At 34.5% G+C, this 24,471-nt stretch overlaps 1 protein-coding gene across 1 annotated transcript in view; it reads left to right on the top strand.

Annotated features, from left to right (window-relative positions):
- Positions 1-24,471, top strand: part of LOC139688361 (uncharacterized) — a 44,854-nt gene that overhangs the window by 6,158 nt on the left and 14,225 nt on the right. Inside the window, exons 2-4 of the mRNA XM_071585895.1 lie at positions 7,913-8,105; positions 11,937-12,059; positions 16,960-17,993. Coding sequence (XP_071441996.1) covers positions 7,946-8,105; positions 11,937-12,059; positions 16,960-17,993 — 1,317 coding nt within the window. The 5' untranslated portion in view covers positions 7,913-7,945. The remainder of the gene's footprint in view (positions 1-7,912; positions 8,106-11,936; positions 12,060-16,959; positions 17,994-24,471) is intronic.

Genomic DNA, 24,471 nt, shown 5'->3' with positions numbered 1-24,471 from the left:
AAGTCAAAAAACATTCCAAGAGTTTTGCGTTTAGCATCTAATGAATTAAGTATGCTGTCGATTGCCTGACATATGGCAGTTGTGGTAGACCTTTCAGATCTAAATCCATGCTGAGAATTTGAAAGTAGGATGTTTTTTTTAAGATAAAATGCTATTTGCATAAACATGGCTTTTTCGAAAATTTTAGCAAATATATTTTGGACGGCTATTGGTCTGTAGTTATTCAAATCATTTACACAGCCATGGTTTTTATAAATGTAAAAATCAATTGTAAAAAATCAAAGTGTAAAAAAAAATTGACCAAGAATCAGGCAACAATGTTAATTTAATTACAAGTGTATCCCCATAAATTCCAGCATAACTGCATTATTTTAATAACTTCCTACTTCAACAACTACTGTTAAAGATACCAGTCCTGATATTCTCTTCTTGGGATTACAAAGGACAATCAAGTTAAAATAAATTTAAAAACTATGCTTTGTGAAATTGTTCTTTGCTTCAATATTGAAAACACCATCAAAAGAATTGAACAGTTCCACTCTAAGAATCTCTTTTAATAATTTACATAATTTCCAAATATTTATACCATGAAGTTTTATCAGCATCTTGTATTCATTCTGCTCAATAAGAACTATCAGAAAGGTTTCCTTGTCAAGGAATTACAGTAAAGGCAAGCTTTAAATATGGTACATATAAATATGTAACTTTGGAAAAAGAGCGAAAATTATACCTGGTCTAAGATTTTTTTTTCAAATTTTATATGATTTTTACTCCTGTCCAAATCCCACCATTGTGTCCACAAGCACTCAGCCTTCATGTATGAACCATCATCCGACTAATATGCCCACGTCTCACTCCAATTTATGATTATAATTGAATAACATTGCATGCGTTTCAGAATGTAATAATTATGAAAAAGGTTTGAATTATAGATTTAACAATGGCATGTTGAAAGAACAGGCAATCAACCTAATAATGCCAATATCACCTGATAATACCAAAGTGTCAATCTATTGGTAAAAGATACCATTCATGGTAAAGCTATAGGTGTGGGTATGCCAAAGGACAAAATTTAGTTTTCCTTTCATAATTCTGCAAAATTGTAAATAGGCTGTTGATTAAAGAAAAAAAATTGGTATTATTGATTATGACATTTGTGTATACTTGAATTGTAATTTGTGCTTTGCAAAATATAGTGGCCAAACTGGTTGGAGTCGAGAACAGGAGCAAAAGAACATAAGAGTGTTTTGATAATGGTGATGTGCCCTCTTAATTTTGCCAAGTATTAATTGAAATGTAAACGTATGAGTGATGCTAATCCATATATGAATCCACTCAGAATATGAAGGATGTAAATTTAATTTCTTGGAAATTTTTGAAATAGTTGATGCATAATAAGAACAGTTGCACTGAATTATTTAATCTGAGTAATTGGATGAATTACGTACGCTAAGTTACCCTAACACTGTTGGTCAATATAGTACACAACTTATGTAGGTAAGGTCTTGTCTATTCATGTGAATACCTACGAGTACAAGCATTTATAGTCTGAATCTGTCTAGTGAAAAATTTTGAATCAATCTAAAGGGATGGGATGCTCTTAAACACTCAACTGTATGTATTATGATCATTGCACTCAACCCACTGCAACAGAGGCAAACAAAGTAGCAATTGCCAAGTCCATGGTAATAACACATTCCTAAAAAGTTAAAAATCACATTTGACCACAATTGAATTATTTATATGTATTGCATTATTACAGAATTGCATTATTTATTATATTTGCGATAATATACATGATTATAAAAATTATAATTTCAGCTGGTTTGATTAATTGTATTCTAAGTTGTAGCTGTTAAATTCCATAGCTGTTGTAGCTGTATTTGCTGCAACAGCTATGGAATCCGCTTTAAAATACCAAACTTATCTTTGATCAATTATCAAAGATCTCATTAACCTCATATATGTATTATTCGTCATTTAGCTTAACAGAGATAAGTCTTGATAAGTTTTGATCAGCAATTTTCAAAAGGGTCAATTCTATGGAAAATTGATTCAGCAAATATCTTTTGAAGTAAAAACTTTGTATGTAATTTAAAATTTGTATATCAAAAGATTCAATATCTACATGTATCCGATTTAGAACCAGGCATTTTCAAAGATTTAGGAATTATCCATAATTTAAGCCTATCACTTAAAAATTCATAAATTATGATCACAAATATATAAATTAATTATGAACTATAATTAGGTATATTTATGTGGCACATGGAGAATTCATTATTTACAATTGTTACTTCTAGGGAAGATATTCCATTATAATTTAAAAATATAATGTCATCTGCAGTTCCACTTCAATGTAATGAGGTTTTGTTTAAATTAAACCCTAGGGACCCATGTCGTCATGAAACAACACCAATAACAGCTTTCTTCATTTAGTACAAATACTAATGATTATTATTATGTCCAATGTTTAAGAATGATGAAGCATTCATTGTTATTGAGTATATGATTTTCTTTTATTATATTTTTAATTACTGAGATAAGCTCTTGTAATGTTGATTTTTACTATCAAACACCTGGGTAATCATTAAGAGTCATTGCCTTAGTTTTCATTTTGAAAGTTGCTTTTATCCTTGAACTCATCTCACTTCATACGAGTTGGTTAAGAGGACTTACTAGACTCATGGCATGAGCAATTTATGCATTCAAGGTAAGAGTGAAATTTTTCTTACTTTTACACTGCTGTCTGGTGAGAACTAGTTCCCAGAGTATCAATCAGACTAATTTTATTTTGGAGTGTCAGGAGACTCCACTTGAATGAAAACCTCTGTCCCTCTAATAAAATACTAAATGCTCTACAAGCAGTCCATCATGCTGTGCACTAAATGGTGTATTTCTTAAAAAATAAGCATATTTCACAAGTTTGTGTTCAAATAAATCTTCATTTTATTCACTACTACTTTTTCTAAAAATCACACTACGATTGGACCCATTAGTTGTATGGTTAAGTGAGATATCAATCAAGATATGATGCTAAAATGTTTTTAAGTTTATAATCATAACAAACTGACAAATAAAGTTGAGTAACTATTCAGTTTATCCTGGCTGGAATGTACATGAAATGTAAAATCATATTCAGAGAACTAGAAGAGTGTGTGCCATTTGCTACATCATTTCTTTGGGTTATTAATAACTATTATTTTCGAGTCAATATGATACCTTAATAAAATTATATGTGCACCAGATTCCATCAGAAATGAAGATACCCTATGAGTAATACATGGAATGAGCTGTAGCCTAATCTATTATCATTGAGTGAATTTTCCAGTTTGTTCTTCACTCTGCAAAGTGTGAGCTCCTTTGTGGACTGGTTGATTTAAATCATAAGAGAGCTCCATGAACCAACTATAACTATATTCATGACACTGGCCAGTAGGGGGATATAACTATGATGAGGAAGTATTTTGAAAAAATTCTCTCAATGTGGGCAAAAATAAAGAAAGAGATGTAGATTTCCATGCCTCAGAAGGTCACTAATAATCATGAAAAGTACCCTACTGTTCTTTGCTTTGATTTTGAGATTTTTTGTCAGAATGGCCTAAGTTACAGCATTACAGAATTTAGGAAACTTTTTTCTTTATGACTCATATATCTGTCAAATATCCGCAAAAACTTTTCTTGGTACTTCCTAGCTCTTGGGCTACCAATTTATACATTTGATGAATGCTTCTATGTTGTATTCATTTAACCGTTGGAAAAACAATATTATTGGAAAACAATTTTAGGGATTATTTATAAATTAGGTTTCTACTAAATACTCCACTTTTAATACAGTCCCAATCGATTTTTTCTTGCTATTCTCACTTCTTATTCCCTAATTTTAATGTATATAATCCAGTGTATAAATAAAACTGGTGCTTAAATCCATTTCCACACATTGTTGTGCAGTTGGTTGGGTGTAATATTCAAAATTATTTTTTTCAAAACTAGCAACACTTTTTGAGGATCAATTGATTCACCATGACAAAATAAATACACCCGCACATAATATATTTGTTGCCTATAAGAATTCTGTACAAATGTTGTCTGATGCAGTTGTATTTAAATGGAACCAAATGGGAAAGTGTGTTATAACTGGATGAATTTCTCTTGTTGATGAGTCAATTTGTATCACAATTAGGAAGAACATACAAGTGGTGCTATAATGGGAGAACAGCTGTTCTTCCATATAATAATAATAATCTTTATTCATCAAAGGGCAGCACTTTCCACTATAGATGCTGTTAAAAGAAAACATATAAATACATACATTCATTACTGTGGTGAAGAGATACATACGTATTATGATTGCATTCTTCAGAGGTCCAGTTTCAAATATTCACTAAAAGAATACAAAGGTTTTGAAATCAACTAATCCTCAATTACAGTTTTGAACCTATTATAGCTAGTCAGTCTTGCAGAATGGGGAAGTCTGTTATAAAATTTTAAGGCAAGGTCATTGGATAGGTTGAAGGTTTTAGACAATCTGCATTGGGTAATGTCTAACATATTTCTTGACCTTGTATTATGGCAGTTCATATTACCTCTTAAAGCATTGTTATTTACATTATCTTTTACATGAATTAAGTACAGGTAAACGTATATGTTGAAGACCATCATCACTCTTAGACTGACAAATAATGGATGAAAGTGATCATGATGGCCAGAACTGGTTAAAATCCTAACTGCTTCCTTTTGTAACATAAGCATAGCATTTGTGTCACTTACATATCTCCAAAGTCTCAGGCCATAACTTAGGTGACTTTGGAAAAAGGAAAATAAGAAAGTCACAAATGTTCCTCAGGAATGCAGTTTTTAAGTCTCGTGATTAGGAAGATTTTATTGGAAAGTTTTTTTGGAAATAGCAGTTACAATGCTTTTCCAGGAAAGATTAGAGTCAATAAATAACCCTAGGAGTTTGACAGAGCTTTGAGCTTCTGGTTGCACGTCTTTCAGTTCTTCATGTGCCTGTTCAGGATTTTTACATTTAGTTATAAAAGTAGTGTCATCAGCATCCAGGATACAATCAGCCGGTATGTTACTTGGTAAGTCATTAATCATGAGCAGAAATTACAGAGGACCAAATATAGACCCCTAGGGAACACTACTGTTTGCTCGCAAAAAGTTTGACTTACCACCATTCACTTCAACCATTTGTTTATGGTTTTTTAAAATGAGGTCATGAATTTTAGTTCAGAGCCCTGAATGACATAATACTGAGGATTTGGTGGTCTTATCATTCAAATGCTGAGGAGATGTCAAACAATGAGAGAGATAAGCACAACCTATCTTCAAAAGCACACAGTATTTGTTTTAAGACATTTTCAACAGCTTGCTCAGTAGACTTTCCAGGTCTAAAGCCAAATTGTGAGGAACTGAGTAAGTTCTTTCTTTCTAGATACTTAAGTATTTGGGCACCACCAATAGTCTCAATGACTTTACCAATCACAGGATTGATTGATAATATTTTGGATCATTTTCATCACACCACTTATAAACTGGTATTACTTTAGAGTAGTTTAGGGCATTAGGAAAGTGTCCATACCAGAAACAGGAATTGATGACCACAAACAGTGGGAAGAAAATTTGATGAACAATGGCATTAATAATGTCATTAGAGAGACTGTAGACATCTATACTTTTTGATTTCTTAAATTTAGCAACCTTTTTCACTATTTCAGATGGAGTGACCCACTTCCAGTGAAAAGTTTCAGTAGAAGCAGAAGATCTATTGAGGCAGTCTTTAATATCCAGCTTGAAATTAGGGATTTTACAAAGAATATTGTTTAAGGAACTTGTGAAGAAGTTATCAAATCCAGAGGGATGTATTGCGGTATCTTTTGTTATATTAGTTGAGGGACTTATTTTCCTTATGATTGACCAGGCAGCTCTAATTTTCTTTTGGATTTGCTCTATAGGCATTGCATTTAGCCAATGTTAGCTTCTTATGATATTCCCTTTTGAGCTCATTGTATATTAAACTTAAAAGGTTAGCATCAGTTGACTTCCTTTTAACCTCATATTAGTTCTGCAGCAGATTTTCTCTTAACAGTCCTAGTTCAGGTGTAAACCAGTTGTTTTGTTTATTAATTGGCTTGAGGTTAATTAATTTTAGTGGAAATGCTTGATTAGATATTGAAATGAATCTTTCAAAGAACAAAGTAAAGATCTGTTGGCCATTATCTGAAGTGAATAAGGACACCTGATCTATTTCACCATATGGCTTGGAGGAATAGGCCATGTAGTTGTAGTTTTTTTACTGTTCACAACTGTAGGAACATCCAACACTCTAAAGGCAATGGCAATGTTATCAGAAATCCAAGAATTAAAGATATTTACAGAATCTTCCTGGACATTGTAACTAGTAATAATACCATCTAAGCATATAGAGTCTCTGGTTGGCTGCACATTTGTAAAGAGAAAGTTCAATTCAGACAAATACCAGTTCACTAATAAGTTTTTCTAAATAGAGTTAAGAAAGATATAGATTTCCAAAGAAACTGCGGGTGATGCTGCAACAGTAACTTTTAATGGAGTCATCCACTAATGTGCATTTCAAAGCAACAATTTCAGAGTGTAAAAATTATTCACTTTGACTGGGATTCGAACCCAGATCCCTCAATATCCAGTTGAGTGCTTTAGCCGGTTAAGCTATCAAGGCTATCTGAAATTTTGGGGCTTTTAAAGGAACAAGATGTTGTGACAAAATACCGTACATACAATGTCACAGGCATTGGTAGCCGTGCATGATGTGCCTAAGTCCACGCAGTTAAAGCCAACTTTAAACACTTAGGCTGTTTATACCTTGACAAATTTCCAAAGAAAATGCAGGAGATGCCACAACAGTAACTTTTAACGGAGTCAACCGCTAATGTGAATTTCAATACAACAGTTTCAGAGTTTTACTGGTGAGTGGTGACATTGTATCCATGGTATTTTGTCACAACATCTTGTTCCTTTAAAAGCCCCAAATTTTCAGAGTTTAAGAGGACGCCTCGATAGCTTAACTGGCAAAAGCACTTGACCAGATATTGAGGGATCTGGGTTCGAATCCCAGTCAAGGTGAATGATTTTTACACTCTGAAATTGTTGCATTGAAAGATATTGATGTTTAGTATACCCTGCTACATCTATATGGCGGTTAGCTCAGTAGGTAATAGCTTAGAGTTTGTCAGTCAGCTTGTATTAATATTCATGTAAATGTTTTTCTGGTCACGAGTTTCATTGTGACTTAAATATGAAGAGCACTACTAAAATCTTAGCTGTAATAAACTCTGTTTAGGAAAAAAGACTTGTGCTAAAAGTGCTGAAGTTAAGATTGAGGGGAGAATTATAATTTATACAGTATATAAGTACCAAAACAACATATTTTCAATATATATCATAAATCACGTTGCTGTAAAGTGGTATGTATAAAACGAAAAAATATATGAAAATTAATGTTGCTGTCCAGTTCATTAATCTCCAGTGAATATTTATGCAAATAGATTAAAATGGACATTTTGCAGCTATAATATCAAATATTCTGTTGAAAAAACTGTCATTAGATTCATTCTTGAGTAAGAATAGCCAACTGAAATATTTTAGGAAGAGAAGTAAGTTTACGGTCTTGGCTATCTTGCTTTCATTGCTTCCAGACCATAGGTACGTTCATTTTATATTTACATTTTAGGGAGTCTTTATTTTAATCTTTTACTACCTGATTTAATAAAAAACATAATTTCGAACAGCTAAAAATATTGAGATGCCTTCATCTTCAACTTACACTACTTTTGGTATTTATTTGATTTTGATTTGGAAATATTGTAAATGAACAAAGTTCTATAATGAATGCTCATTCATTATTGAATAAATTTTATTCCTGCTGCAGTTGCAAAAAGAAGACACTTTAAGAAAAAGGAAAATGGACATATCTTCTGAAGAAAAGATGGTGGAGAAGGAGAAAGAGCCACAAAATAATGGATCAGCAAAACCAAAGAATGAAGCATCCAAATTACCTAAATGCATGCATGTTAACAAAAACCTCATCATGCTCAAAATAACTCAATTTGTACTTTATGGAGGTAAGTGAAATGTAATCCTAAGCATAATTTCCCTCGAACATGCATGCATTTCTTATAAAAATAGAACCCAGAAGCTGAATATAAAAAATTTCATCACGCCAGATACATTTATATTGAATACACAGGGATAGTTAGGGAAATAGAGATATAGTATTTCAAAAAGGAGAGAGTTTTTTACGACAATTGCTCTCCATTATCTTTCTTTGTTTGGCTTGCTTTTAAAGTATAAACAGGGTGTGGCAGCATAACTTCCTTTTTTTCTATTCAATTTGTATAGGGAAAAAGGAAGTTATGTTGCCGCACCCTTTATACTAATTTGACTATATTCTTGTTTTTTTATGAATGTTTTATGAGTGGGCAGGCATCCACCAAAAAATCTATCTGAAATAGACATCTTATATAGTTACTCATAGAGATATTTGTCCTAAAGCCAGTGAATTGCAATAAGTATCCAAACATTTCCAGGGAAGAAATTAATTGTTCTTGGGATATTGGAGAAATTAAGGTGTTCTTTCCAACACTGAGAAAGGGAAGAGCAATGGTAGTTGGGTGGGTTTAAAGGTTATTTGGGTTTATTATGATATTGATCAAATTATTGTGATCCTTACTATATGGGCATATTAAACCAACAAAATGAGAGAAATTATGTATTAAAAGATTTAAATATTATTTATTCGCCCACAGGATTAGTGATTACAAAACCCTGAGTTAAACATCTCAATTTCTTTATAGAAAGGTCCTGTTGTAATATGCTACTCGTAATGCTAACAGAAAATTAAACATCCTCAAAATTCTACTTAAAATATCAGCATCCTAATATTCCCAACCTCATGTCACTTTAATTCAAGTTTAATTGGTAATATATACAATCAGGGATGGATATGGTAACTTGAACTGGAGGCTGAGGGGGGTAGATCTGTTTACCATGGGTATGATAATTTAAGGTATGTTTAAATTTTTATGGAAGTAATTAGTTTTGGTGATTCAAGTATTACCACTTTGGCAGTGTAAAATAAGAATTGGTTTTATAGATTCAGAGGTGGATGCAGGATTTTTATAAGGTGGAGATTCACATATGCATCCTAGCTAACACCAAATATAAGCCTTTGATTAAAATTTTGCCTAGTATGTTTTCCTTAAATATTGCTGTGAATTCTCCTAGTCATTATCCTTGATTGAATGCTTCTAAATAACAGGGGTATTTTGCTAGAAAGTTCATTTATGCATAATTGATCACATATCCATACATATCACTCTGTACAATTATCTATTGCTCAATTTTCATTATGCACTTTTTATTTTTGTTAATTCCCAAGGAACAATCATTAATATTATAATGAAAGAAAAAATGAAGATATATACCATCATTGCACAGTAGTTAAGAAGGTGAAATCTGCCATCGACAAATATGAGGGCAATCCCAAAAGTACCCGACCCAAAAAAGAAAACAAAAATTTTCGAAAAACTGTATTTACTTTTCAATATAATCTCCTTTCAGTTCTACACACTTTTCCCAGTGATGCTCAATAAGTTCGATATCCTTTTTATAATAAGAACTGTCTTGCTCCTCAAAATAGCCATTACCTGCCGACATCACTTCTTTACGGTTGGAAAATCTTTGACCACTGAGCCATTTTTTCAAGTTTGCAAACAGAAAATAATCCAAGGGGGCTAAATCTGGCAAATAGGGTGCATGAGGTAGCAATTCAAACTCTATTACCCAATATTTTACTGTTGTAAACAAAGGAGCAGACTCACCCAGAGTAGAATCCAGTTCAGATTTTATATTGGTTGGGCTGAAGCCTTTCAAATTAAAGTATTGTATCACAAAACAATGACCAATTTTCTCCATTTTCGCGAATTCATTGAAAACGTTCACTATTAATGGCAGCCAAATAAATACTAAAGAACGTGGCATCTTCAAACTTGAAACATATGCATTATAGATTGTGTACTTTCTCATAAAGTGATATTTTTTCAAATAACAACTGCCATCTCTAGGTCAGGCTGGGCACTTATGGGCCCCCCCATGTACCATAGAGTTTAAAAAAATTACTTTTGATTAAATAATAGTAAAAAAAACAGATGCATTCTATTATTACTGTCTTACTCTATCTTCTCATCTTTCTGCTACTATACCCATCGCTCTGTCATCATCATAAATTTTTCTTTTACCTCTTGACAGTCCTTATTTTTTGTTCCAGTTTTTGGGCCTACATTCCATTTTGATATCCTCCTTCCCTTTTTTCTGCTCTTGAATATGATTGTCCAATTTATTGGTGCTAAATTATGATCTGAATCCACACCTACTCCTGGGAAACTGAATTGATTTCAACGGTCTTAAATCTCTGCCTAACCACAATATCATCTAACTAATATCTCTCTGAATTCCCAAGTATTCTCCATACCTAACTGTATCTATAGCAATGCTTAAATCATGTGTTTTTTTATGAATAAACCATGTCTCCTAGAGAAACTCTGTTGCTTTTTCCCCATAGTTATTCCTTGTTCTTAAACAATAGTGCCCTACCTCACTCCCACCTCTCTTTGCTCACCACCACATACCTATCTCCCATCAGGATCAATTGTTTCCTCCCAGGGACACCCACCATTATTTCCTCTAATTAATGGCATACCCTATATCTTCTGCCCTTTCATGTTTGCTTGTTGGCATGCAGACCTTAATAATGACCTAGTTTGTTGGTTTAGCTTTTACTTCAACTAATAATATTCTATTGCTCACCCTAAGTTTACTACACTCCTTCCTACCTTTTTGTTCAATATTATTGCAACCCCTCGCTGAATTTTTTCCCTCTACTGATTATTGCTCTATATAGCTCTACATCTGTATATCCTCTCTACATCTATATGTCCTCTCCCCATCTCCTACTATATATGTTCTGAGCCCATGTACTTGTTGATGTACATTTATTCTACCACTATTCTGCTATGTATAATAAGTGTCCCTTTAATATGGCCATCCAAATTTTCAACTATCTGCTACCAGGCATTTTATCTGCTCCTTTTACGGGCACATTTAAGAAATATCTCAAGCATTTTCTGGTAGATAAATGCTATTATACTGCCAAAGAGTTTCTGGAGTCTTCAGAACATCAAAACAGTGGATTGTTTCTTCTCTGACTTGTCCTATATTTTACTTTGTAAAGTCCTGGGACCAATAAATTTTATTATTATTGTAACCCTTTTGCTTACTGGCAAACTAATACTTGATCACTTGCATATCTAAATAAATTATTTGATAAGTTCCCCATTGCCTGTCATTCTTACTTCAAGCACTGAAATTTGTTGATAATAATGGAAAACCATCTTATCCTCCTGCTGGTTACTCTTCACACTCCATGTTCTACCTGCATTTGTGCAGTCTGAGGTAGGTACAAGTTTCTGGCGGGCTATCTACTCCTCTGATAAACAAATGTCTTCTTCAGTGCATTTATTAACAGCACCAAATTTCTTATCAAAAGCATTCTCAAAATCAATAAAGCAAATAAATTTATCCTGGTTGTCTTCTATACCAAACTTATGGTCCTATAAATCTCAAATTCTGCTCCTTTTCCCTTTTTTTTGGATGGCAATAAATATTTTTTGAGACAGACATCAGTTACTTTGTTTTCAAGTAAAATGCATACACCTGTGCATCCAAATACTCTTGTTTTGTTTTTTAAATATTTTTCACAAACTCTATTTTATGCCTGAATAAGTGATGAATTTATCAGAGCTCAGCAATGAAAACATATTTATTTGCAGTGTGAAGCAAAAACCAAAAATATTTATTAATCAAAACAAACATAACTGAATTAATTTTTATTGCAGCAATCGCATCACTTCTCCCTTACCTGACCATACACATGCAGAGTATTGGCTTAACTGTGGAGGAAATAGCTGTAATTTATCTAGCCTTGCCTTTCACAACATTCATCAGCCCACCTCTTACAGGTAAGAAAACAGAATACCACCCGTATATTTTATTTTAGTCAATGTTGAATTCGTATAAATACCGTATTTTCCCATCTATAACGTGCCCGTTATCCACACAAAAATTTTCAGATGATCGAAAAAATGACAATGCACGTTATGTAACGAAAATTGAAAAATACAGATGTGTGGCATCTATACACATTCAAGATAACCATGAAGCCCTGGGCACGTGGTATCTATGCAATTTCATGATAACTACAAAGTTCTGGGTGCACGTTATACATGAGGTGGGCGTTATCGATGGGAAAATATGGTAATAACAATCATAATTAGGTACTATTGAAAAATGTATAATGTAATCCTCATATCCTTAAAAAACTCATATGCTCTGGATCTACCTAGAAATTTACAGAGCAACTTGGTAATGTATCCAGATTAGCAATGGGCAAGAAAAATCTAGCCAGAACAATAACAGGCATGCAAGTATATATATAAACAGTCTCTTTTTAATGATACGATTAATATTTCTCAAAATATAAATGATAAATAAAAGATACATTTAACATTAGTCATGAAAAGTTTCTCCAATAATCAAGATGCTGATTATTTTAGTTCTAGTGATTATTAATATATTACCTATGTTTTTCAACATCATCATTACTGTAAAAACAAAATGGTAGGTTTTTAATTGTAAACCACCCACTCACCTAGGCATGTACAATTCATGCAGTCAGGGTGGAGAGGGGAGTTCTTTTGCCAATGCTACTATTAAGTTAATCAGGAAATTCTAGTGACCCGTAAATTGCACTCCTTACATTTTGGATGGGGCAGTCTAAATGAGTCACCTCTGATTTGCACTATCAAGAAAAAATTAACTTTTACTGCACCTGTGCTTTTTCCTTCCTTCTCTATCATGATAACTAATGTCACAGAAAAGAGTGAACAATAGGAATACTTAATAAAAAGGAATAAATATGTTTATACTCAATATTTGCATTAGGATAAGTATTATAAATACCTGAAAATATGGGCCATCATTATATTCCTTCATCAATTACATGGATGTTTAAAAGCCCTTCAAGCTATTCTAATACCTGATACTCTCTTAATATTTTTCATAGTTACTTGCACCTTCTTGATTTACTTCTCTCACAATTATTCCTAGATCTTCCTCTGCAGTTCTTTTCATCATAGAATACAATATAGTTGAGGCCTTTCAAAACCATGTCACTAACATACATGTTTATGTAAACAAATAGCAATATATATAGACAATTTGGTATGAAAAATCCTGATAATAGGATTGAAAATATTTGCTTGGCTATATTGCAGACCATCTGATCTATACTCACTCTTTCTTTGCCTTTAGCAGTACTTTTTGCTAATAATTTGTGGCAGGTGGTTATAGACTCAAAATTATATGGCGAGAAAAATGGTTAGCAAGGTGAATGAGATCACAAAAGCATTTGTTAATAGGAGTAAAATAATTAGCTGGACAAAAATGTAAAAATGCAGTATGGTTTAGCATAAGCTGAACTTGAATAATTTGACATGAGAAAAAATATATTGAAACAAAAGGTACAAGGAATCTTTGTGAAAATTTAAAAAGAACAGTTGATTGATTTACTGAAAATATTTGGGAAATGCATGGTTTGGAAGCTGAAAGGTGAGGTAGAATGAAGAAGTGAAAGATTGTTTCTGTGCAAAAAGTGATGCATATAAGGGAAGGATTGCAGTTCAAGGTGAAGCTTATAAGATGCATATGATCTTCATTAGGAGATGAGGACTAACGGTTTGAACATTTGGAAAAAAAGTCAGGAAATAATATGAATGGCAATAGCAGTAATAAGAAGCTGGTTTGGATATGAGTGAAAAGGGGAAAAGCAATGAGATGGCAAAGGAATGAATATCATCTGTGAATAAATTGAATGTATGAGATGAATGTGGTGTTAAAGATAGTTGGAAGAAGTACTAGGATGATTCATTTTATTGAGACCCAGGTTATGAATGGGACAGATGGTAAAAATAATGTGGCAACAGCAGTGAACATTTATTGAAATGGCAAAACTGAGGACATGAATTATAATCAAATCAAATGTTGAAATGTGGGTGTGAATCACTGATGAATCATTTCTATGTATTTTTAATTTACCAATAATAACTTTGCACAGCTAATGGAAAAATGCAATAAACATACCTCTGTAAATGAAAGGGAAGTAAAACAGATTATAAGACTAAGTGAGTGGTAGAGTGAATAGGTACCTTAGTAACTGATTTTTTGCTTATGAAAATTTTTTCTACCACTCTTAGCTTTAGATTTCTCCTAGGGCTTAGGATCGACTGACTTATGTGCAACTGCTGTCCACACAAAACCCTTCTCCACATCAGTCCTCCAGGGCCTTGCTGGAGCATTTACTACTATTACCTACTACCATTGATGAATCTTTGTTTAAAAGAAGCTTAATGACACGATGGCTGTTTAATTAATTGATAGATGTGTAAGAGAGTTATAATGTAAGGATATGGAGTGAACAGATGAGGAGTTCAATGCAACAATTTCAGAGTGTAAAAATCATTTGCCTTGACTGGGATTCAAACCCAGATCCCTCAATATCCGGTCGAGTGCTTTAGCCACTTAAGCTACCGAGGCGTCTTAAACTTTGAAATTTTGGGGCTTTTAAAGGAACAAGATGTTGTGACGAAATACCGTACATACAATGTCACAGGCATTCGTATTCGTGCACGAGGCGCCACAGTCCACGAGGTTAAAGCCAACTTTAAACACTTATGGTGTTTTACTTTGACAAATTCCAAAGAAACTGCGGGAGATGCCACAACAGTAACTTTTAACGGAGTCATCCGCTAATGTGCATCTTCAATGCAACAATTTCAAAGTGTAAAAATTTCAGAGTTTAAGAGGACGCCTCGGTAGCTTAAGTGGCTAAAGCACTCGACCGGATATTGAGGGATCTGGGTTCGAATCCCAGTCAAGGCGAATGATTTTTACACTCTGAAATTGTTGCATTGAAGATGCATATTAGCGGATGACTCCGTTAAAAGTTACTGTTGCGGCATCTCCCGCAGTTTCTTTGGAAGACGAGGAGTTTATGAGCATCCATTCTTCTTTACACTGATGATGCAGTTTAGCTGTTTGAGAGCCTACTAGATTTTAAGGAAGTTCTGGAGAGTCAAGAGAGGCAACAGAGAGAATGATATGGAAAATAAATGATTCTTAAATGAAAGTAGTAGTGGTTGATGAGGGGAATGTCTGAGGAGTGAGGGCAAATGGAAAAATAATTGAACAAGAGGTCAATATTGTATATCTTTGCAAAATGTTTGTGAAAGATAGTAGGATTGATGAAGAAATTAAAATGCATACAATACAAATGCCAGCAGAAAGGTTGGCAAGTAGCATGAGGAATGTAAAATAATGCCTGGTCTAGGACAGAAAAAATGGCAATGTAAAAAAGTGTACTCCCAACCACATTATAATGAGGAAGCAAAACTTGGATATACTAGAATAAACATCAATGTTGTGTAAGTTTTGGGGTTTTGGAGTGATTGAGTGGTTGTGGTAACATTAGGAGAGGTAGGGGGAGTAATGAGTGGGTTTTATAAGAATGTTGATTGGATGCACTATAATGAACATCTGAAAGAAATGTGTTATGTTAGTTTGGCTATACTGAGAGAAAGGATGTGGGTCAAATAACCATATCATACACGAATAAAGGGCTTTAGAGAGAGGACATTAAAAGTTATAGAGGAAGGGATTGACCGAAAAAATTATAAATGAATGCAGTAGAAGAGGCTCTTGTGACATGCAGGGATGTAAGAGCATATGTGAATATGACAGAGGTAAAATAAGCATGCTAGGAAAATATAGTATGGAAGAAATAAGTAAAAGAAAGTAAGTTTTCTTTCTAATCTAACCTGGTTTTTCTTGACAGTGCCTATATTCTCCAGATGTGACTCCAAATTTGTTTCTCCTGGTAGAGAAGTAACACTGGGTGTTCCCCAGGGTTCTGTGCTTGGCCATATTTTATTTTAAATATATATTAATGATCTACCAGATAAGCTCAAGTCCTTTAAAGGAGTATACCCATTAGAGTTTGCTGACAATACAATTATTATTGTGTCAGCTCCCTCAGAGGACAATTTTTCAGAAAGAACAGCTGATAAAGTAGCAAATATTTTCAATGAATGGTGATTTCTTACCTACCTTAAAAGAATAATGTTTGAAAATTGATTACCATTGTCCCTAAAAAGGACCTGAAATGACCTACACCACCCATTTGTCAGAATGCATATTACTACCCATGGGCCCCAAGCAATGGGCTTAAGGTTATTCAATAAACTTCCATATGAAATCAAATATGAAACAAAAGTAAGCACCTGCTTTCAATAAAAAGCTCTTCAACCTATTAAAAAATGATATTTTCTATCCTATTAATGAATTTCTGGAATTGTCTCTGCACATCAATTCTGACCTAACCAAATAATGTGTAAATATAGTAGTAAATTGGTATACATGCATATATATGTATATATATTGTATTTTTTCTAAATTGTGAAGGTTATATATGATGTGTTCTATATTTGTTACAATTTCCCGCTAGATTATCTAGTGGAAAATTGTTACTATCTTTTCTTTACTATGCTCAAATTCCACCACATCATGCCTAAAACTTCTTAATTTGTTCACAATCTAAGTTGGCCATAGATCTGTTATCTCATAGTTGTTATGAACTTCTAAAATTGACTCATTCCTGGAACTGTCTTTCATTGTGGTATCCAAGTGAATATACTTGTGTGGTTTACATTTCTGCATTGGATATTGTCTGTTTGTTTGAAGATAAACAGAGGATGAAAAATATATCTGGGAGGAATACTGACTTTATAAATGATCACTTAATTCCAGGTTTTCTTGTGGATCGCTTTGGTAAATACAAGCCTGTTGTAGTCGTGGCATTGATTCTGACCGCTGCTTTCCATCATGCCCTACTACTTATTCCACCTATGGAATTACCTGGATCAGTCCCACCAGCATATGTGGCACGTCATCCAGTTTCTGGAGGAGTGGAAGTTTGGTGGTCTCCATGCCCCTCTAGGGAATGTCCCGACCTTCCAGAGCTGGAGTTGGTCCTTGCTGAGTGTACCGATTACTGCTCTATACAACCTCCAATAGAGCCTGGTGCTTTACCCACTTTACCACCTGAGTTGTATGATTTAGTCACTGGCTCTCAAGATATGCCTTTTAGCTTTAAGGTAACCCACTCATCGACACCTCTCCCAAATGAGGACGTTACAATGAGTGCAAGTGGAGTGAATGAGAGTGATGAGGATGTGGAGAATGGTACTAGTACGACTTTGTGGTATGATTATGGCAGTGGTGGAACAGAAAGCATGGAATCACAAGAAACCACTGACAGGATCACTCTAAATGGCACATTTACAGTAGTGGGAAACATGAGTGAGGGTAATGTGATTCCAATAATAAATGTTGACATAGGCAATGGAACAAGTTCCAAGTCTAAGAGAAAAAAAGGAAAAGGAAATGTAAAGAAAACCTCTGCATCTATTAAATTTAAACTGGAGATGCATCCAGATTTAGCGGAACCAATTGAACACTTGGGGATTGAAGTTAATATTGATAGTGATGAGTCAGAGGAAGAAATAGATGAAAGTCCAGAAAATGATTCAATTGAGGACATATTGGGGGATGTGGGGAGTGGATCAGATAAAGGCAGCAGCCGCTTCAATGGTCGCTTTGCAGATAAACTCCTTGAAGGCCTTGGAATTAATTCCACGATTTTAGATGAGGAAGATCTCAGATGTGGTGGCATTGTGATGAGCAGCAATGCCACCAAGGAGTTTCTACATGGCATGGTGCCATCCCTAAACAGGAAGTGGTGCATTCTACAAAGGTGCACTTTTCGGGCTGGAGGGCCAGAGGTATTTATATATCTTTCACATTGTACTCTTATCTGAGAGACAAAGTAATCCTGTTGGGAATGACAAATGTAATTATTCAATAGAATACCTTAACCACATTTATCATTTTTTGTCATTTTACATATATCAAATTTCTGAACTTAATTTGGGAAATGATGACTGTATTGAAAAATCACTAGTTAATTTACTTTCAATCTTTTTTATGAACTTGGTAAACATATTATTAAGCCTTACTTATAAACTAAAGAGGAAATTTAGCATCACAGATTATGCATGATTGAGCAAATTATGATTATAGAATATTTATTTTTTATTAGGTAATCTACCGGTTAAGGTAGGTTTTTGGATGGACATAATTACTAATTAAATAATTTGTGGCCCCTAGCAAAACACAACATCCTACTCTACATCAGGTCCCTCTTCAGCTCTGAGTACTTTCTTCCTCCCTTCATCCCGTCCAACATCCCTACCCTGTTCCTTCCCTTTCCTTGTTTGCCTAACATTCTCCCCTCAATTACAGTCTTCAACATCCCACTGCCGGTCAATACCCCCTTCAGCCACTTTTCCTGCCTCCATAGGATTGCTCCCAGCAAACCTCTCTCTTCGCCCACCATACCAAGTACTCCCTCGATTGTTTTCTTCTCTGTCCATTTTACCTTCTCCATTCTTCTCCACACCCATATTTCAAAAGCCTCCAGTCTACGTCCATCCTCCTGCTTCAATCACCACGTTTCCGCGCCGTACATAGCTACGCTCCATATCAAAGTTTTTACGAGTCTTTTCTTAACATCCTTACTCAACGTCCCCGTCATCAACTCCCTCCTCCTTGTGAAAGCCTCTTTGCCTAGCGCAATTCTTCTCCTTACGTCCCTACTACTTTGACCGTGTTGGTCCAAAACACTACCGAGATACGTAAACTATTCTACCTGCTCTAGTTTTTTCCCTCCTATCTTAACCTTTAATGTAGCCTTCCTCTTTATGGGAAATCACATAACCTTTGTTTTATTTTGAATTATTCTAATCTCATATCTATGGCACTGAATTTCCAATTCATTCTGCAATGTTTGCAACCCCTTGACTGACTGACAAACTAAAGCTTGGTCATCAGCAAACCTAACTGATTTTACGAATTCCCCGCCCACACTCATTTCTACCTCCAGTTCTTCCCATGCATCTTTAATCATTTCCTCTGCATGCAGGTTGAACAGCAACGGTGATAATGGGCAACCCTGCCTTACACCTCTTCCTAACACTGCCCGTCCGGACTCCCCGCTCCCCACTCTCACCTGAGCAGTCTGAGACATGTACAGGTTGCGGATTAGCCTCCTGTCCCTCCAATATATTCCTATTTTCTGAAATGTACTCATTAGTTTTCCCAATTCACTCTATCAAATGCTTTTTCGAAATCTACGAAACAGGCTAATACCTCCTGGTTGTGTTCTATATTCCTCTCGATTAATAATCTCATTACTGCAATGGATCACGCGTACCTCTCCCCTCCCTAAACCCAAACTGATCATCCCCTAAGTAATCATTTGCCCTACTCTCTATCCTTTTGTTTATGATCCTAAGAACAACTTTAGCTGCGTGGGATATCAAACTTATTGTCCTATAGTCCTCACATGATGTGGCCTTTACCTTTTTCGGAATAGGAACTAAAACTGATCTCACAAAGTCTTCCGGCCAGATTCCCTCCTCGATTATAGAATATATATATGCCCAAAATGATTTCACATTTGGTCTATATATAATATAAATAAACTATTTACTTACCTTTTTGCAGTTAGGTCACCATTTTTGACACTATTATTTGAAACATTTTCCATTATTCCAAAAATGTTACCAGAATTTATATCAATCTATTCTTAACTAAACTACCTAATTTACTTATTCTAAATCAACCTCAGCATATCCTGACAGCTGAAACTGACTTTGATTTCTAACAGGCCAGAACATTTCCATTTTATGTATTTTTTTGAGGTGGTATCTTGAAAAATTCTCCTCCCAGCAAACTACAGGTATGTCTGAAAAACACTGGTATTGTAAAAGCTATGCCTTGATGCACAGCTTACTGCAAGTAATTGCTGTAAATGTAATAGAATGGAGAGATAAGTTATGCATGCCTCTGTCAAAATGATTTATGTAATGGACCCTTTCTTCTTAGTGATCAGCATTATACAGGGTACCCTTAAATATATGTATCCTTAAATATCCCTGTAGTACAGGCTATCCTTTAATTTGAATGTTCAAAATGCCACTCACAAGTATGTTACTGTTACAGCATATTTTTTTTCTTTATAAATGTATGTATGCATTTACATACACATACAGAGACATAAACATAAATATGCATATACACACATACATGGACATACATTCATATGCATTGAATAAACAATTGTGACCATGAACAATGCTGTGGAAGGAAATAATGAAGGCAGGGTTCACAAGATATCGAGACATCCTCTTAAACTCTAAAATATTGGGGTTTTTTAAGGAACAAGATGTTGTGACGAAATACCGTACATACTATGTCACAGGCCTTGGTAGTCATGCGCGACGCGCCACAGTCCACGAGGTTAAAGCCAACTTTTAAATACTTACGGTGTTTATACCTTGACAAATTCCAAAGAAACTGTGGGAGATGCCGCAACAGTAACTTTTAATGGAGTCATCCGCTAATGTGCATTTCAATGCAACAATTTCAGAGTATAAAAATCATTCGCCTTGACTGGGATTCGAACCCAGATCCCTCAATATCCAGTCGAGTGCTTGAGCCAGTTAAGCTATCGAGGCATCCTCTTACAAGGCATCACATTAGTGGATGACTCTGTTCAAAGATACTGTTCAGTGTCTCCCACAGTTTCTTTGGACCTTATGATAGTGAAAATCATTACAATAAAATTATTTAAGTTTCAAAAGTTGATTTTGACAAGAGAAATGTGAAAAATGCTCAACACTAGAAGTTTTTGGTGTTAAAGTGCTCTAAGATGACCTTTTGGCTCATGGCAGTAACCTTGAATATTGTTTGTTGGCATTAAATGACTTGAAGGAGAGTCCCTTGTAGGGTGGTAATGACTTAAGCTGTTGAGGTTTATAATAATTATATTACTGCTATGGCCTCCAAATACTTTTTAAGACCATACACAATCAATGGCTACTTACTAGGTACTCTGGGTAAGCTGAACTGATATCTAAGAAAATATATTTTGAGAAAATGAATGTTTCAAGATGACAAAGCATTCAGCATTATAATATTTTATACAAATTTAAGATATAAAATCATCTAATGCAATAGAATTTTCCCTGAGGAATTAAGAAGAATGTATGTATGTACTTGAGTGCATGGTATGGAATTGCAGTTCATAAAATATAACAGCTATAAAGATGAACTCTTTGAGAGGTTGTAGAGCCATACAAAGAAATGATGAGTAAATATTTTTAAAATCTCTAGAATAGACTACGTAATGAGTCCAAACTTTTGAATAACAGGAATTGCAGGAGACTTCAAACTTATCTAAAACATACAGGTTTTAAGTGAAGTAGTCATTGAATTTATGTACCAAATTCTAGAATTTCTTCAACCTCATGAAAATGTTAAAGTTTTCCCTACAAAAGGGAATGCATAATATGTATTACATTAAAAGAAAATTAGATAATAACATTGATTTTTATTGGCTCCAGGATATGTGTTACATGTCTAGAAAATGTGATAGTAAAATATCCCCCTCACACAAGACACAAGTCAGGTAATTAAAAATAGATTATTATTTTGTTGCCTAGTATTTAATGTAGGTTTTGGATGGATGCAGACTGTATGCTCCAAAAAATCTTAGCTTCTATGCTTCAAAAAATCTTACCTAACTGGACAAAACCTGACACCAATCGCTATAGTTGAATGTTCTTCAATTTTCTTTCTATTCTAAATCCCTTTATCCCATTTAACATCCCTATCTTTTCCTATCTATTCCTCATTTGCCTAATGTTCTCTATCACAGCCTTCAGCATTCCATTACAAATGAAAATACTCTCCATCTATCTTTCTTGCCTAATTTACATTTCTATGAATACATATTTCAATAAATCCTCTCTCCTCCTCCACCATGCCTGGCAGTTCCTCATTCCTTCCAGTTTACTTACTATTTTCCATCCTTCTCTACTCCTAAATCTCCAAATCCTTCTATCTAAACTTACCATATTGATTCAATAGCCAAATTTCTGAGTCACACAATATCATGTTCCATACCAAAGTTTTCCCTAGTCTTTTCTTTATATCTCTGTTGTAAATTCCCTACTTCTTGTGAAAGTTTCTTTGTTTAACTCAGTTCTCATATCCCTATTAGTGAGATCATCTTGACCCCAGACACTTCAAAGATATGTGAGCTGTTCCACCTGATCTAGTTTTTGCCCTCCTATTTCAATGTTTATGTTAGATTTTCTTTTTCTTGAAAACCTCAACCTTAATTTTGCTTACATTGATTGTCATCTCATACCTATCACACTGATTTTCTAATATAGTCAGCTATAATTAAAACCCATTGGCTGATAGGCTAACTGAAGCTTCATCATCTGCAAGCCTAGCTGATTTTATGAATTCCTCACTGACTTCCATTTCTATCTCCTGATCTTTCCATCCCTCTTCAATCATTACCTTCACATATATATTAAAAAGCATAAGTGGTAATAGACACTGCTGTATTACTCCCCTTCCCTGCACTGCCAATCCTGACTCTCCAACCACCAATCACACCTGAGCTGTTTGGTACATGTCTAGGATATGAAAAAGTTGCCTAATCCATCAATAAACTCCTATATTTTCCAATACATTCTACCCAATTTACTCTTTTAAGTACCTTCTGGAAATCCATGGAACAAACAAATACATCATGATTGTACTCTCCGCTCTTTATATAAGTGATCTCATTACTGCTATGGCATCATCCTTACCTCTAACCAAAAATGATCACCTCCAAGTCATCTCTGTCTGCCCATCTTCAAGCCTTCCTCTAAAAACACAGTAATCAACCTGAAGGTCGGTTTGGTAGGTGATGGTAGAGTTCATCCATACTAAGAGCGACGGCATGTGAAATTCACACATCAGGGTAGGGGGGCCAGTTCCTTTCCATATACCGGTTATGACTTCCCAGGAAGATCTGGTACTTGAAAAATCACATAGCTTGGGTGGAGCTGTAGGTGCCCAGAGAAGCTTGCCCAGGAATCAAATCCGGGAACCTCTGGTCAGGAATCGAATCCGGGACCCTCTGGTCAGTAGTCCAATGCGCCACCCCCTGGACTACTGCAACCCACCCTTTCCTCTATATCCTTTTATTGATAATGTTAAGTACCACTTTTGCTGCATGCGAAATGAAACTTATTGTTATAGTCTTCACATATGGCTGCCTTCCCTTTTTTTGGAATTTAACCTACCACATCTGATGGAAACTTCAAGTCAAAATTCCTCCCCCAAAATGCTATTAATTAATTAACCCATAATAACTCCTTCAATAGATTCCCCTATAGTAGTACCACAGAAGTGTTCACTATACCTAGAGCCTTATTTAGTTTCAGTTTTCTGCATTCCCTTTCTATCTTGCAATGAAATATGACTGATCCTAAATCAAATCATTTATTTTGATCAAGGATTTGCTGTACTAATATAGGGCATGTCAAAGAAAATTATACAGTTGCAAATTCTAGTTACAGGTACTTATTGACAGAGTAGAACATATGTTTTAACATATATTCACAAAGTTTTTTTAATAATGGCATTTTAGTGAGATTCCTCACATTGTCAGGTTACTGATTAAAAATAATGAGGCTCATATTTTTAGACCCAAGTGTTTCATTTTTAGTTTTTACAAATGATTGGTGCCGGTTTTTAGAGGATCTGGTATCATAGGTATGATATAGGGGGCAACAAAATGCATTGCACATTATTTGAACAGCCCTCTTTTGTATTGTAAATATCGTACTGGCTTTTGGTGAGAAACCCCAGAAAATGACACTGTACATTATATGTGCTTAGAAATAACCATAATGCACAGCTGTTAGGACATTTTTGCTAACAGTAATAATATCTCCATCTACATCATAAAATACATCCATCTACACCTAAAATATCTCCATCTACATCATTCTCCATATCCATTAACTTACTGGCCTCAATATTGACCATATAGATTCTTCTTTTATTTATGTACATAATTAAGGTTGCAATAAAAAAGATCTATATAAAAATATAAATATTATAAAGGATGAAATCATATATTTCATAAAAATCCTGAAAGTTAAAGTGAGAGCACTGAAAGATTTGAAAAGGGCTCCACAGCTTTTTTTTCCTGGGATATTACCAAGATTCCTCAAGGCAACTAATTGGAACCTAAAAGAACTAATGGGATGTATTGAATGACCTCAAACCATAATTACATATTTCAGCTGACTATATATGCAGGCATGATGGACAGAGTGGTGGTACCAG

This window comes from Hetaerina americana, unplaced genomic scaffold (assembly GCF_022747635.1).
Source record: "Hetaerina americana unplaced genomic scaffold, ioHetAmer1.1.p SCAF_2, whole genome shotgun sequence".
Taxonomy (NCBI): domain Eukaryota; kingdom Metazoa; phylum Arthropoda; class Insecta; order Odonata; family Calopterygidae; genus Hetaerina; species Hetaerina americana.
This window is presented reverse-complemented; position numbering and strand designations above follow the sequence as displayed.